Consider the following 15,878-nt stretch of genomic DNA (forward strand, 5'->3'; position numbering starts at 1 on the left):
AATCATAAATCATATAACCATATCTATCTATCTATCTATCTATCTATCTATCTATCTATCTATCTATGAGAACATTCAAAATACATTATAGATGATATACAATCAGAATATAAATTTTTTCCCAATTTTTTCATCCATCTAATCATAGTTTTTTACTTGCTCAAACTCAGTTTCTATCTTCAACAAGCGTTTGTATCTACATCCCAGTATGTGTGGTTTGTTCTGTTTAATTCTTAGTTCAGAATCAGTTAAATCCCTTAAAGTTTTACCTGTTACCTTTAATTCTTCTTGCAGTCTTGATAACATTTTTCTGTGGCTGAACAATTCAATATTTTTGCCTTCTATTAGCTGATATCAGTCTTCTAGTTGGCCATTTGGACAAGCCAAGTCATATTTTAAGAAGTCTTTTTTTCATTGTTGAATTATAGACATAAGTGATTCAATTGCACATTTCCGTGGAGAGACTTCCAGACTCTTTCTATATTTTTATCTTCCCCATATTTGTATTAGATTAATTATCCATTGATGGTCTTCCTTCGCTTTTCATTTTTTGACTATAGACTATAGGGTGCGAATCTACTTCTGGTCCCTGGCTACAGAGAAGCTTGCCTGGCCTCGACCCGGGCCAGGGATTTTTCAGTACTGGCCCCTACCTGATCGAATGAGCTCCCGGAAGAGCTCTTCCTCCAGGTGTGTGGTTAAGGCTGGGTTTCAGGAACAACTGGGGCCCCTCTTTCGGCCAACACTACTCCACTATGCGATCCTGTACCTGTGATAGTTTGATTGTAAATTGGGGAAGGATTGGGGATTATGTCACCATTTTGTGGGTTTTATGGGTTTTTTATGGGTTTAATGGTATTGGGGACTATGATTTATTTTAATGGAGTTTTAATTTGTCTTTGTGTAATCCGTCATGAGTCTTTGGATAGTGGTGGGATAAAAATCTAAATAATATATAAAAATGAATAAAAAATAACATGAAAAATATCATGTGTCCTGTTCTCTCAAACACTAAATCTCTTCTTAAGGGTTTCTTCATCCATTCTTGAAATCCAAGCTGTACCTGAGTCATGATAGTATAGTTTGAAGTTTGGTATTATGACTCCACCTTGCCTTTTATCATCTTGAAGTACGTTAAAAGCGATCCTGGGTCTTTTATTTTTCCAGATTAATTTATTTAATTGCCTCTAACAGTGTTCTGTACTGGTATCTGAAAGTTCTGTTGGTAACATTTGAAATTAAAAATTCAACCTAGTCAGTACATTAATTTTAATTGTCTCTATTCTTGCCGACCCAGAAAAAATTATTTTCACCCATCTGTCAAGATCTTGGACTTTGTGCCAAACTGCCAAATAATTGTTTTGATAAAAGTTTTTCAGATCCTTATCTAGATAGATTCCAAGATATTTAATCTTTTGTGGATTAACTTTGTAGCCAACCTGCATTACCAGTTCAGTTATTCTATTGTTGAGTTTGCCAAATGTAAAAATCTTTGTCTTGTTTTTATTGACTCTGTAACCTGATAAATATCCATAAATATTCAGATGGCTCAATAGTGGAAATAAATTGCAATGGTCTGGTGAGTGTCATCAGTATAACTCCTCATTTTAAATTCCAGTTTGTTGAGTTTAATGACCATTATGTTTGGATAATAAAATAATAATCTTATTTTCTTGAATGGCTTAATGCTACGTATGATTATATTAAATTTATATAGGTTCCTTCAATGTCTCCTCCATCGCCTTTTTTGATTCTGTAGGCCCTATATCAGCAGATAGGGTTTAAATTTCCCTATATAAAAATCTACAGGCAGAAAGACATTGCTCAGTTTTGATACTTATGATCCTCACCACAAAAGAACTAACATTACTGTAGGACAGTTTTTGAGAAGCAAACACAACTCAACCTTGGAATTAATTTATAGGAAGGCAACATCTGACTTAATAGAACAGTTTTTAGCAAGAAAGTATCCAATGCAAGGTATATTGAAATCAAAAGAATCAGGGAGACTCTTTTCCTAGATCTACTCTTTTTTGAGAATAGCATCATGAGATCTTCCAACAGAATTACATGCTCCTTTTAGTACCATTCTTTCTCCAACAAATTGAAGTGTTTGATATTGAAGCATAATTTGGATATTCCAGGATCTTGGCTTGTGCATACTGATTGCAACTGCCAAGCAAAAGAAAAAAAGTAGTATGGTGGGCCATTTTTAATTTCACTCATGTATGACATTTATGCCATAGAAACAGATGCTGGACAGTACTCCTCACTAATTTTACAAATTACAATAGCAAGGATGTCATAAATGCAGTGTTATGTCTGTGTGAAAATATATGCATAAGAGCAAGTACAATACCTATAAAAACTAGGATTCTGGGACACATAGATCTATAATAAAAAACAAAACATTAGAAGTGCCCATGGTAGAACATCTTCTTGAGAATTAACACCCACCAAATTATAAGTCATAAAATACCATTACCAATTTGTTTAGGGCTTTACTCCAACAAGAAGCTTTCTTTGTTGTTGTTAGGTGCAAAGTCGTGTCCGACCCACCGCGACCCCATGGACAATGATCCTCCAGGCCTTCCTGTCATCTACCATTCCTCATTTAAATTTTCACCGACTGCTTCAGAGAGTTAAGTTTCAGGCAGCTTTGCTAAAACCTGGCCTAGGATACAGGTAGAGTAGAAGCTTTCTTGATTTATATAAATTACAATCCCTATCACCTGGAGCTCAAAATTTGAGTTTGATGCATTCTTTCATATAACTTGTATTGATTTGATGGTTGTTTTCCATATTTCTTGCTGAACTTGGACTTGTTTGCATAAGTTGTACATTATATGTTAGTGTCAGTATGACATGTTAGAATTCTAGAAAGACATTTGAGTTCTCTTTACTGTTAGGATTATGTCTTTGCTTTTATTTTTATCTGAAAGTATTCTGTTAATTACAGAGAGTCAGCATTTTTACAAGTTAGGACAAACTAGGGGTGTATCTACCCTAGGATCCACCTACTTCACAGTCAATTACATATTTTAGGAGATGTTACTCTATAATAAGTTATTAGTATATGTTCTTATTGGAACAGTATTATGAATAGCATTATATTCTATTATTATATGTTAGAATCATAGAATCATAGAGTTGAAAGGGGCCAGACATATTTCAAACAGTTTGTATAGCAAGCATCATTCCTTTTATCTTTGTAGACCCAAGAAGATTACTATTAAGACATGCGTGTTATCTAGGGGCCTCTAGGTACTTGTGCAGTAAAAAGTTTTTGGTTGGGGTAAGCTACAGTTTAATTTTCATGTTTTCTACTATCATTTGGTACCTATGAAACATGGTTGATAGTAGTTTCTTTTTGTACAGCAACAGTCCATTGGGAAACAAGCAGGAGGAACTAGATAGTCCTAATAGAGGAAGGGGACTATGACCTAATAGGAATCACAGAAACTTGGTGGGATAATACTCACAATTGGAATACTAGCATTGAGGGGTACAATCTAATCAAAAGGGACAGACAAGTAAAGAGGAGGCGAGGTGTAGCAATAGATGTTAAGAATCTGTATACTTGTGAAGAAATACAGGAACCTGAGAATGAGAATTCAGTTTAATGTTTTTGGATGAATATAAAAGTACTGTATATACTCGTGTATAAGCAGAGTTTTTCAGCAGTTTTTCCTCAGCTTATACGCAGGTATATACGGTAATTGAAATAACAGCCTGCTCCCAGCCAGCTAATCGTTACATTGCTTCTGCAAACCTCCTGCAAGCTGAAGCTTCTTTGCTCTGGCTGCTTGTAGGACAGCAACGGTTTGACTAAGGGACTCTGGTCTTTTTTCCTTTTGCCTTCATTTCTTCCAAACTTCTTTTGGTTTCTGTGGGTGGGGAGGGGTCGGGTGAGTTTTGGGGGTACTTTGGGATTTACTGTTTATCCTAATGTTTATTTCTTCTTTTTTCTGAGGGGCTGCATTGTTTGTCTTTTCTTTTTGGGGCTGTGTTTCTTTTAAAAGTTTATTTTTATAGTTCTTTCTTTCAATGTTTTGTTCAGGGGGGGGGCACTGCAGTTGTAGTTAGAGTAGACTATTCTCCCAGTTTAGTAGCTGTTGTAGTTGTAGTAGGTTGCCAACTTTGGGTACTGTTCTGCTCTGGTTTGCTGGCCCTCTTTTGCACTTACAGAGATAGTTTACTGTTTTTCTTTGAAATAAATATTCAAAAACATTGAACCTACTGGTACCTCAATTAATGTAAATTTACCAGTAACTCCTTTATTTCCCACCCTTGGTTTATATGTGAATCAATAAGTTTGCCCAGATTCTGTGGTATAATTAGGTGCCTCGGCTTATATGCGGGTCGGCTTATATGCGAGTCACTTTCTTGCCAGCTCTAAAAGAGCTGAGCGAAGCGTTTTGGTGCCTTTCTCGGCAGGCACCGGCGCAACCTGCTGGGCTGCTGAAGGAGCCAGTGGGGTGCTGGAGACACATGTGCGCACATGCGCGCAACAGTTGAGACAGTGTGGAGGCAGTCATTGCCATAGCTCTGCCGCCTCCGCCCATCTCTGCTGGCTGCCGCCTCCACGCAGCACCACTGCTGGCTGCGGTGGCGGGCAACCTGGTGACCCCGGGGAAGGGGCCAGGCGACCCCAAATGGGGTCCCGACCCCAAGGTAGAAAGCCACTGCAGTAAAGCATTTGATAAGGTTCCAAATGATATTCTTGTTAACAAATTGGTAAAATGTGGTATGGATCCTAATTCTGTTAGGTGGATTGATACCTGGTTGACAAATGATACCCAAAGGGTGCTTGTTAATGGTTCAGCATCCTCTTGCAGTAGTCACAATTGGAGTGCCCCAGGGATCTGTCCTCGGGCCTGTGGTGTTCAATGTATTTATAAATGATTCGGATGAGGGATTAGAGGGGGGTCCTTATTCAATTTGCAGATGATACTAAACTGCGAGGGGTAGCAAACACAACAGAAAACAGAATCAGAATACAGGATGATCTTGATAGGCTGAATAAAATGAAATTCAATAGGAACAAATGTAAAGTTCTGCATTTAGGTAGGAAAGATCATATACACAAATATAAGATAGGAGGGTGACTTGTCTTGGCAGTAGTATGTGTGAAAAGGATCTAGGAGTCTTTGTAGATCATACATTGAACATGAATCATTTGTAAGACTTGGTGCCGAACAAGGCAAATGGGATTTTGGTATGTATCAAGCGGAGTATCGTGTTCAGATCACGAGAGGCGATGATACTGCTTTACTCTGCTCTGGTTTGGCGTCACTTGGAGTACTGTGTTCAGTTTTGGGCACCCCAGTTGAAAAAGGATGTAGACATACTGGAGCGTGTCCAGAGGAGGGGAACAAAGATGGTGAGGAGTTTGGAGACCAATAGGTATGTGGGAAGGTTCAGGTAGTTTGGTCTGTTTAGGCTGTAGAGGAGATGAATGAGAGGGGATCTGATAACCATCTTCATGTATTTAAAAAGCTGCCATATAGAGGATGAAGCAGAGTTGTTCTCTCTTGCCCCGGAGGGGCGGACCAAAACCAATGGGGTGAAATTAATTCAAAAGACATTCCGTCTAAACATATGGAAGAAGTTACTGACAGAGCGATTTCTCCTTGGAACAGGCTTCCTTGGGAGATGGTGGGTTCTCCATCTTTGGAAATTTTTAAACAGAGGTTGATTCTGTGAATGTTCAAGGGAATGACTGGTTAGAGTGGATAATTTACCGGGATGTGAGTGTCCTGCATAGTGCAGGTGGTTGGAGTAGGTGATCCAGGATTTCCCTTCCAACTCGGTTATTCTATGATTCTGTCTTACCTCCCGTTTCCCCCCCCCCCCCACTTAGCTCCACAGAGTACCGGGAGATTAGTTTGAGATAGAAGCAGAGAAGGCATTGGAGAGCAATTTTATCAAGAGCAACCAACAACAGGGTTTGCTGGTTGTTGAGTAAATCATATAATTAGTTGCTGGGAGGCATTGGCTCCCATAGAGCTGGGGGAGTCAACCTGTGGTCCTCCAGATGTTCATGGACTACAATTCCCATGAGCTTGTCTGGGGTTATGGGAATTGTAGTCCATGAACATCTGGAGGACCACAGGTTGACTACCCCTGCCATAGAGCATTCAGGAATTGAATCCATAAGTCTCCAAGGGCAGGCAGGGAGGGGTGGAATGCTGAACTGGGCCTTCAAGACAAAATGATCTATGATATAGGGTTAGCTCTAATCAGATCAACCTCTAACCTAGTGGTTCTCAACATTCCTAAAGCCACAACGCTTTAATACTGTTCCTCGTGTTGTGGTGACCCCCCAACCGTAAAATTATACAAGTGTTCTTGAACAGAAATTAAACAAACTGACCAGTGGCGTGAAGATCAATTGTTTATGATTGTATATAAATTGTTTTTTTCCCAAGGTTTCTCAGTTCAGTTCTGTCCCACCATGCCGATCTTGCTCTTTTCTGTTGCTCCAGACAGATGAATGCTGTATCTTGATCTACCCGGCAAGGCTGTTGTGTGGATGGTACCCCGTCAACCAAGCTGCTTGCCATGCCGTGACCCCTGTGAAAGGGCCATTTGACCCCCAAAGGGGTCCCGATTCCCAGGTTGTGAACCACTGCTCTAACACAACACCAAAGGTTAAATCCAGGGTGTGGCCTGCTTGGAGGATGGGGAAGTTTAAAAAAACTGCGAGAATCTAGGGTCACGGTGGCTGGCACCAAGTCTGGGTATTGACTGGAGGCAGCCTTTTCTACATAGATATTGAAGCTCAGTAAATCATTGCAGCTCCAACTTCTGTTCTCCAGGGGGCATGATTGAGTTAAGTACAACTGTGAAAGAATGACAGTACAGATGTATTTCTGTAGTTTTGTGTAATTTTGTTCCACAAGTCATGTCTCCACTCCTGTACAGAAGATACATCTGTACTGTATATTAACAGTGCATGTTTGAACTTAACCACGTTTGTTTAATAAACCTCTGTTGTTGTTTTTTTACAGAAATACTTTAAATTCTGGTAAATGGTGCTGGAAGAAGATCTACTGAGAATATATTTTCTCCTAATAACTGCTGAGGAAAAATATTTTGCGAATGGGATGAATACACAAGCAGTGACTGCCTGCAGCAGCTTGCTGACTCACTTTAACTAGCTGGAACTCTTAGCTAGTGATGTTTCCATTTCTTCTTTACCCTATTTGAGCTTGCCTGACTTAACTGGGCAAAGAAATTCAAAGTGGAGTACCGTAAACTTGATATGGATAGTAAAAAGAAAGAGAAGGACAAACCGGATGATAGAATGGCAAGGCCTAGTGGACGGTCAAGTCACAATCCACGAGGTAGCAGCTCTTCAAATTCTGGAGTGCTAATGGTGGGACCTAACTTTAGGGTTGGAAAAAAAATTGGATGTGGCAATTTTGGAGAGCTGCGATTAGGTAAGATTGTTTGTCTGCATTATTTACATTTGAGTGAAACGCTATAAAAATGTTTGTTAGACTTTTTTCATGTATCACCTTTACTGTGATATCTAGGGATAATGATAGAATATTTAAGTCCAATTTTTATTTCTGTGTATGTTGTGGGTATGATATGAAACTGAGAGTGTGCAGGTTACAGGAAGGAATCCTCCCATCAAATATCGAAGGAACTAATGTACTGTGAAACTTTGATAAATGAATATAATTGACACTAAGTCATTTTCCTCTTAAATCTTTAATTTGGCAGACATGGTAAAAAAGAGCCAGTTTGGTGTAGTGGTTAGGAGTGCGGATTTCTAATCTGGCATGCCAGGTTCGATTCTGCGCTCCCCCACATGCAACCAGCTGGGTGACCTTGGGCTCGCTACGGCACTGATAAAACTGTTCTGACCGGGCAGTGATATCAGTGCTCTCTCAGCCTCACCCACCCCACAGGGTGTCTGTTGTGGGGAGAGGAATGGGAAGGCGACTGTAAGCTGCTTTGAGCCTCCTTCGGGTAGGGAAAAGTGGCATATAAGAACCTCCTCCTCCTCCTTCTTCTTGTTATGCTTCACAAGTTACCTGCACAAAGTTATAACTTATTATTTATCTAAATACTTATCTGTTCCACTTAATATTTCTGGTAAGGGCTTGGAGGAGGAGCTTGTCTCATGGCTTCAAACCCACTCAGGGAGGCTGTCCCGCCCCTGAATGTCTCTTCTTCCAATCAGCTTGCCTGTCTGTCCAGAGGCCAGCCAATCGCCTACAGTACCCCACCCCTTCCACTTCCCTCCAGACTTGAAGCTTCAAATCCCTGTTACCTGAGAGCTGCTCCTGACGGTCAGTTCCTTGCCCGGGAGTTCCTTGCCCTAGTCTGCAGCATTTCCAGGTCCTGAGGGGAGGGAGAGGCCATCTGCAGAGTTCTTCCACCCCCCTCCCAATCTAGCACTTTGTTGTATTCCTGAATGCAACGGGCTTTGCCCCTAGTCATGTATATTTTTACATGGGTATTGTATACATGTGAGGCTATGTTATTTTATCCTCCAAACAGCTCTTTTTGAGAGGAGTCAGAGAAGAGTGCTCCTATTGAAGACCACCCTTTGAACTTCATAGATTAGCAGAGACTTGAACCTAACAGCTTAATTGAAGCATTTGATCTACTGTACTACACTAGTTTTATAACTCTTTCTGTGTGTTTGTATATATCAACGTATACTAAAAGTTCATATTTTACTTCCTTATATTCCACACTGGCATATTTTTATTATCTTTAATTGTTTTCAAGTTTTTAAAGGAGAAACATGGTCTTTTCTACTGCTGAAGAATATTTTTATTTGATATTTATTTATATAGTATGCAAACATTAAATTAAAACTATTCCAAAATTAAAACAACCCAATAACAGCATAATCTTACAGAATTAATAAAAATAAATAGGTACACTTCTCAACCAATTCCATGATGTTATCATCTGACTATCTCCCGTAGAATTACACCTTCCATATGCTCTCATGTAAGGGCTTGATAATTAAGTATTTTAACTGAATGTTGCTTAAAAAGAAGAGAAAGTCCTGTTGCATTGATATCTTTCCTGCTCAATCAGAATGTCTGATTTGGAAATGTTTCAGTTTCTGTGTGTTTTCCCCTGACCCAGAAGCATCGTTACAAAAAAAATAAATGACTATACCCCCAAAAGAGGCTTACGCTCTGCCACCTCCAACTGCCTGCAGATCCCTGGCCCCAAAGAAGCATGTCGGGCCTCAACAAGGGCCAGAGCCTTTTCAGTCCTGGCCCCCACCTAGTGGAACAAGCTCCCTGAAGAGATCAGGCCCCTGCCCGAACTTCCACAATTCTGCAGTGCCTGCAAAAGGCATTTGTGTGAGGCCAACCAACTCAAACATCTGCTAGTCCCCCCCCACCCAGATGCCCTTCCATAACTGACAAATCTGACTTGCCCTGACTTGTCATTGTTGTTCTGTTAAAAATCACATCAACTGTTAAAAACACTGTTCTGGTTTTCATGTTATGTTATGATTATGTTATGCCATGTTATATTATGTTTTTTATTTGTTGTATTATAATATTCCATGTAAGTATTCCACAATGTATAACGTAAACCAACCAGAGCCGTGGGGAAAGGTGGTATAGAAATCTAAATAAATAAATTAAATAAATAAATTAAATGAGATGAGCCACAATGATGGGGTTGCTAGGTGCTGCTACACTGTCAGTGGGGAAGGGGGGTGCTGTCTGTTAACTTCCCATCCCCCGTGGACTTCCTAATACCCAGAAGAATAGATTCAAATGGGTAGCCATGTTGGTCTGAAGTAGCACCATAAAATCAGAGTCCAGTGATACTTTAAGACCAACAAAGATGTATTCAAGGTGTGAGCTTTTGAGTGCAAGCACTCTTCCTCAGACTATGAACTACCATAATGACAGTGGAAATAAAACATAGACAATTTTATTTCTCCTATGTTTTTGTGAACTACAACTGAATTTGAGGGCACTGATTGGCTGTTTTGGCAAAGAATTATCATATGGCGGTATTTGGATTGTGTGACACAGTTTACTAATTTAACAGAATTAATTTTTGCCTTACATTCCCACTGTCATGATGGTATTTCGTAGTCTGAGGAAGAGGGCCTGCACTCGAAAGCTCACACCTTGAATAAATCTTTGTTGGTCTTAAAGGTGCCACTGGACTCTGGTTTTATTTTAGTACCCAAAAGAGCATTTCTATGCTGACATCACCCAGAAGTTATGTTGGGATGATACTTTGGCTTTTGGGAAACTATAGAGTAAAGAATCAATCTCAAACCATAAAAGTTTTGCTGAAAACCCAGAGTGTCATACTGCTGATTATCCCAGTATGCTGATGTCAGTTCCAGGTGACATTAACATAATCCCTGCATGCTGATATCACTTTTGAGTGATGTTATCACATTGAGACCTTCTTTTAGGGTCTGGTGAGTGTGAGTGGAGTGCAGGAGGGTTGAGGGATGAGGATCACCACAAAAGTGGCTATTTTGGGGGGATTTACCTCCCACTTTTTGAAACGCTCAAAATGGGAGCAATGCTAAAGCAAGGATCTGGTGTGCCTAGACTATTATATTTTTTCAACTTTCTTCCTCCAAGCTATCAGTGTATTGACCCATTCCATTCTCTTCTCAGCCTTTGCTTCTTTCGTCCTTTGCACTTAACTATATAACCAAGCACAGTAGTTGCATGAAGAATTCTTGTCACATTATCATATGATGACTAGGGGCAAAGCCCATTGTATCCAAGAATACAAGGGCGCTAGAGCTTGCCAGTGGGAAGAGGAAGGAGAGGAGTTATCCAGTCTGTAAGGGCATGGGGTTGAATGTGTGTGTTGGGTGGGAGGTTGTGGTGGCATTGTGGCAAATGAGGGCATGGGCGTGGAGATATAGGTGTCAATTGTGGGTTGGAATGTTTGTTGAGTGTGGCAGAAGACTGACCTTTGGGAATTGTGGCATAGTGGTTACAGATGAGCTTTTCAGAGCCATGTCTTCAGATATGTGAAGGGAAAATCAGACTGGAGACTCTTCTTAGGTAAGTTGACCAGATTGTCCCACTTTTGGAGGGACATCTGGGGGCACCTGGCAAATTGTACTTATGTTGAAATTAATTAATATAATATATATACCAATATATAATAATATATAATATATATACCAGTGTTAAAATCTGGTCACCTTATCCTTAGAGGAAGATTACAAGGAAACCAATTTCTCCCAGTTCCGTGTCATTTCCCTTCTTGTGTGAATTAGGCCACAGACACCGAAATGCCTCTCTGCCCTAATACATGTGGGGTAGTCACAGTACACAGGTGTCCACCCTGTTCATTCTTCTCCATTTTTTTCACTGTTGATAAAATGTTATGTGCCCACATGCTTCTTTCATGATTGCTCCTTAGAAGAAGAATGGATTTTTGTACCCTGTTGTTTACTACCACAAGGAGTTTCAAAGCGGTTTACAAACATCTTTTCCATTCATCTCCCCACAATAGTCAACCTTTGAGGAATGTGGGTCTGTGAGAGGTCTGAGAGAACTTGGAATGAGCCGCAGTGACCCAGCAGGCGTTAGGTGTCTCAAAGCATTTTCCAAATGTCTTCCCTTCCTCTCCCCATAGCAGACTCCCCAAGAGGGAGGTAAGGTAGAGAGCCTCACATGGAAGTGGCAACCCTAAGAGGAAGACTGTGCACAGCAGTCTTGACCTTAGTAAGGTTTTTTATACTGGTTTTTTTATTAGCCAGGCCAAGGTTGAAAAGGTTATTGCAGTTCCCATGTCTCTCCAGCCTTGTTCACTATTTACACTTTCAGGCTGTAAATATTTATTTAGATCTTCCTGCACTTTCCAGACTCACAGGACTGATGCTGGTCTGCCTGTCTGCACCCCAGAATACAAACAGTTGCTGGTAAGGGCTGGCCATAGCCCATAGCCCAGGAGGGATACATCTGCACCACTCCCTCCCAACTGCAGTAAAAAATGGCTCCTTTGAAGGCTGGACTCTGAGGCATTATACGATTTTGAAGTCCCACCTCCAAACCTCCAGGAATATTTCCAACCCAGGGATAGCCAACCTCCAGGTGGGGACTGGAGAGCTCCTGGTATTACGGCTCACCTGCAGAATATAAAGAACAGTTCCCCAGGCAGAAAAGGCTACTTTGGACAGGGTTGTGGTAGAGAAGAAACATTTAAGGCCTCCCACACAGGTTGTTGTTGAATTTAAAGACTTGAGGTCTACTGCACAGGGTTGTTATGCAGATGAAACAGGAGACAAAAGAAACTCTGCAACAGCATCCAAGTTTCATCTGCAGAATAACTCTGTGAAGTAGGCCTCAAATCTGCAGAGAGTTGCAAAGAAGAAAGACACATGACTTGGCTATGTCTAACCCCCGGCCAGAGCAGTATTTTAAGTGAGAAGGGGCTTTTCTGTGGCCTCCCTGTCAGCCAGTGGAATAGGCTGCCTAAATAGTTCAGCAGTGGAATAGGCTGCCTAAGGAGGTGGTGAGCTCCCCCTCACTGGCAGTCTTCAAGCAAAGGTTGGATACACACTTTTCTTGGATGCTTTAGGATGCTTTGGGCTGATCATGCGTTGAGCAGGGGGTTGGACTAGATGGCCTGTATGGCTCCTTCCAACTCGATGATTCTGTGATTCTGATTCAGCTGTTTGGCAGAAGGGGAACGTTCCCCACCATCAAAATGAATGCCCTCAGGGTCCCCTGCATTGCTCTTGGAAAGACCTCCCTCCCCTCAGTCAGGGCCTGTCAAGGGGCTCCTTCGCAGCAGGCCTGAAGGGAGGGGGAGGGGTTGCACTCACCAGCCTCCTGCCAGCTCTGTCAGTGTTCTGAGGCAATTTATAGTTGGACCATGACAGTTAGGACAGCGCATCCTGTCCAAGCCTCTGTTCTCATCCCCCTTGGCAGCCCTGCTGACCTCCTCTCTCTGCAATGGCCAGGAGCAGACTGGGCAGCAGTGTCTCCTGATTGCCCTGGAACTCTGGTCTGTCCTGGTGAGGGCCCAATCGGAAGGCGCTTTACGCCTTCCGATTGGCCACTCCGCTTGTCAGTCCAGGGCCAAGGGGCCCACCCAAACCCTTCTTACTGTTTTATTAAGACTGAAGATTACTATAGATATTTTAGCACAGTCTCCTTCTCATGCTACACTTAATGATGCAAAGACAAGATTAATGATAATTTATATCACCCCAACTAAGTGGAAGGCCTATCTGTCAGGTTGGAAAGCAAATTGCATGGAATCAAGTGGATAGGAACAGTGGACAGTAGATTTTGAACACAGCATAATCTGGTTATAACTGTGTGTACAAAGCGGGAACTCAGAAGTTGAGCTGTACAATAAAATATTATAAAAACAGTAATTATTTATTGTGATGCACAATTTAAAAACAGAATAAAAACTACATAAAAACTGTACAGAACTAACTGCACATAAGACCAAACACATTTCGACCCTACTGGGTCTTCTTCAGTGGTCAGAATTATAACAATACACTCTATATACAAAGTCTGAACTAATTATAAAGTGTAGCTGAGTGGGATCTGTAGATTATGGCGCCAACCAATCTGTAAATTTTTTTGACTTTTTCGAGACCACCTCCTATGGCATATGCCTAGGCTCACCACTCTTCGCTATCATATAATTCTGTGCTGAGAGTGTATCTCATGTGCATTAGGGGAAAAAAGGCTATATTACAAAGAACCTTGCCGTCTTTCCTGTAATGAGACGGTCTTGGTCTTGGAGAGCCAAGTAGAGAAATAAAATTTCTGGAAATGTTCAAGCCGTGGAGAAAGAACAAATTTGGAGAGATATATATTCTTTTTTTTTTCTATCAAGCCTAAACAACTTTTTTTGGCTTATCTCTCTCTCTCTCTCTCTCTCTCTATCGATCGAGATCTATCGATATAGATAGAGTGATAGAGAGATAGATACACAAACACACTAATTTATGACAGCATATCAACTTGTACTTTCAGTACATCTGTGGAATAGAAAAGCATAACACTTTTATATGAAAAATTGGAAATATATTCAGTATTTGAAAAATGCTGTCATATGTCGACAACACATGTATTTTCAGTTTTTGCTGAGAGGTAGAGAAAAAGTGAAGGTAGAAAAATTCTAAAATAAAATGAAGTGTATTATTTGTACATAGGCACATATTTATCTGTTTGTTAGTTCACATTTATATACTGCCCTCCCCGAAGGCTAGCAGTTTATTTGGATAATAAGCTAAACTTTGTAACTTTGAAAACTTTGAACTGTTTTAGAAAGTAGAACTAAGTTTGAGTCCAATTGGCATCTTTAAGACCAGGAAATTTTTAGCTTATCCCTTGAATAAAATGTTGTTTGGCTTAAAGGTATCTCTAGACTCAACATTTGTTCTGCAGCTTCAGACCAACATCAATACCCAGCTGAATTGGTTTAAGCATGTTTTCTCATTAAAAACCTTTATGCACATTTCATAGTAGGCATGGGTGGTATTCCCTCAGATTTCCCCATTTTTACATCCTATTTTTTTTCAGTTGGGGAAAATGGGGGAGGTCTGTTTTTTTCTGGTTTTTACCTAGGCCTTTACATCTTTCCCGTCAAGGCTATTGACTATTGAAGTAGCTCATGCTTCAGGTTAGTCATCTAGGAAAGAATGTCTGGGCAGAGTGACATCTCTTAAAAACATATCATTGGGGATGAATTGGCTCAGCTTCCAAAACTGGCCCTCAAGGACTGAAACCTCAGTCACTAGACTATCTCTCTGGTAATAGGTTTAATTTCTTCTGTCACTCACAAGTTCTCCACATTCATCACAGAGGGCACAGAAGGTTTTTTAAACATGGCGAGGATAAGTTTAGAAAGATGACATAATTTGGGTAGTCCCTTTTCTGACTATGTATGCCATGGTTCTCAGAACTAGTGAATCTTTCTATGTAACCACTGTGGATAATCCCACCATAGCAACAAACTGATTTAGAAGGCAGTGCAGGGAGAGCTTTTTATACAGACCCAGTGTGACTGTACTTCTCCTTATGAAGGCTGATTGAGTCTTCATAAGCTCTTTGATATATTCACCTGGGGTGGTAGATGTGATGCCAGAAAAACTCTGCCATAAACCCATGTGTTACATGGGTTATACATATGCAGTAATTGTAGCCCACTCACTATAGGCTTGGGCATAGTTCTCGTTTTCCTTCCATCAGGCATGAATCAGGTTATACTCCAGTACAGGTGGTCACTTTTCCCACACTCCTAGGAAGAAAAGGAGCTCATTCTCTTCCCATTCATCCATTCTGAGTGCAGCCCTTAACAACATCTCCCCTATGTATCTTTCCGGTGGTTCTTACATAATGCTCATGGAAGCTATTCACAATAGCCCATCAGCAGTCACTTATCTTAATTGCATTTCTGGTGACCATTGCATCCGCAAGCAGGGTGAAGGACCTTCTCAATCCAGAAGGAGCTCTGTACATTTTAGCTGAACATCATGATTCAACAAATATCATGATCTTAACAAATCTAAACACAGCATTTCACAGATCAGGAGATGATACTTTCAATCTTCTATCTGAAATGAAATACTCTCTCTCTCTTTGAAAAGGAAAAGCACAAATAATGAGATGAGCATTAAAAATGTATCTGTGTAATGTGGCTGAGTTTTGAATGCTCTCCTATACTTGACAAAATAACCAAGACCACTATTTCCAAATGCATTAAGAAATACATTTTTGTGGCTTGCAAGTCACCACAACATTTACACTATACTGTTCATCATTTTTTCTGGAAGAAACATGCAAAATAATTATGTGGTCTTTCCTTTTGTTTCAGAGCAGTCACTTTATGCCACGTTTGCAGGACAAGCACTATAGCGGGCTTTG

General features: G+C 40.6%; 1 protein-coding gene across 9 annotated transcripts in view; it reads left to right on the forward strand.

Moving 5' to 3' along the window:
* CSNK1G3 (casein kinase 1 gamma 3) overlaps positions 1-15,878 on the forward strand; it is a 95,499-nt gene that overhangs the window by 21,833 nt on the left and 57,788 nt on the right. For 6 of the 9 annotated variants that reach the window (XM_077344423.1, XM_077344426.1, XM_077344419.1 and 3 more), the window contains exon 2: positions 7,014-7,445. In XM_077344423.1, coding sequence (XP_077200538.1) covers positions 7,268-7,445 — 178 coding nt within the window. In that variant the 5' untranslated portion in view covers positions 7,014-7,267. Of the gene's footprint in view, positions 1-2,569; positions 2,686-5,636; positions 5,659-7,013; positions 7,446-15,878 lie in introns of those variants that run through there. The other 3 variants (XM_077344421.1, XM_077344422.1, XM_077344428.1) reach the window with 3 other exon arrangements.

This window comes from Paroedura picta, chromosome 7 (assembly GCF_049243985.1).
Source record: "Paroedura picta isolate Pp20150507F chromosome 7, Ppicta_v3.0, whole genome shotgun sequence".
Taxonomy (NCBI): domain Eukaryota; kingdom Metazoa; phylum Chordata; class Lepidosauria; order Squamata; family Gekkonidae; genus Paroedura; species Paroedura picta.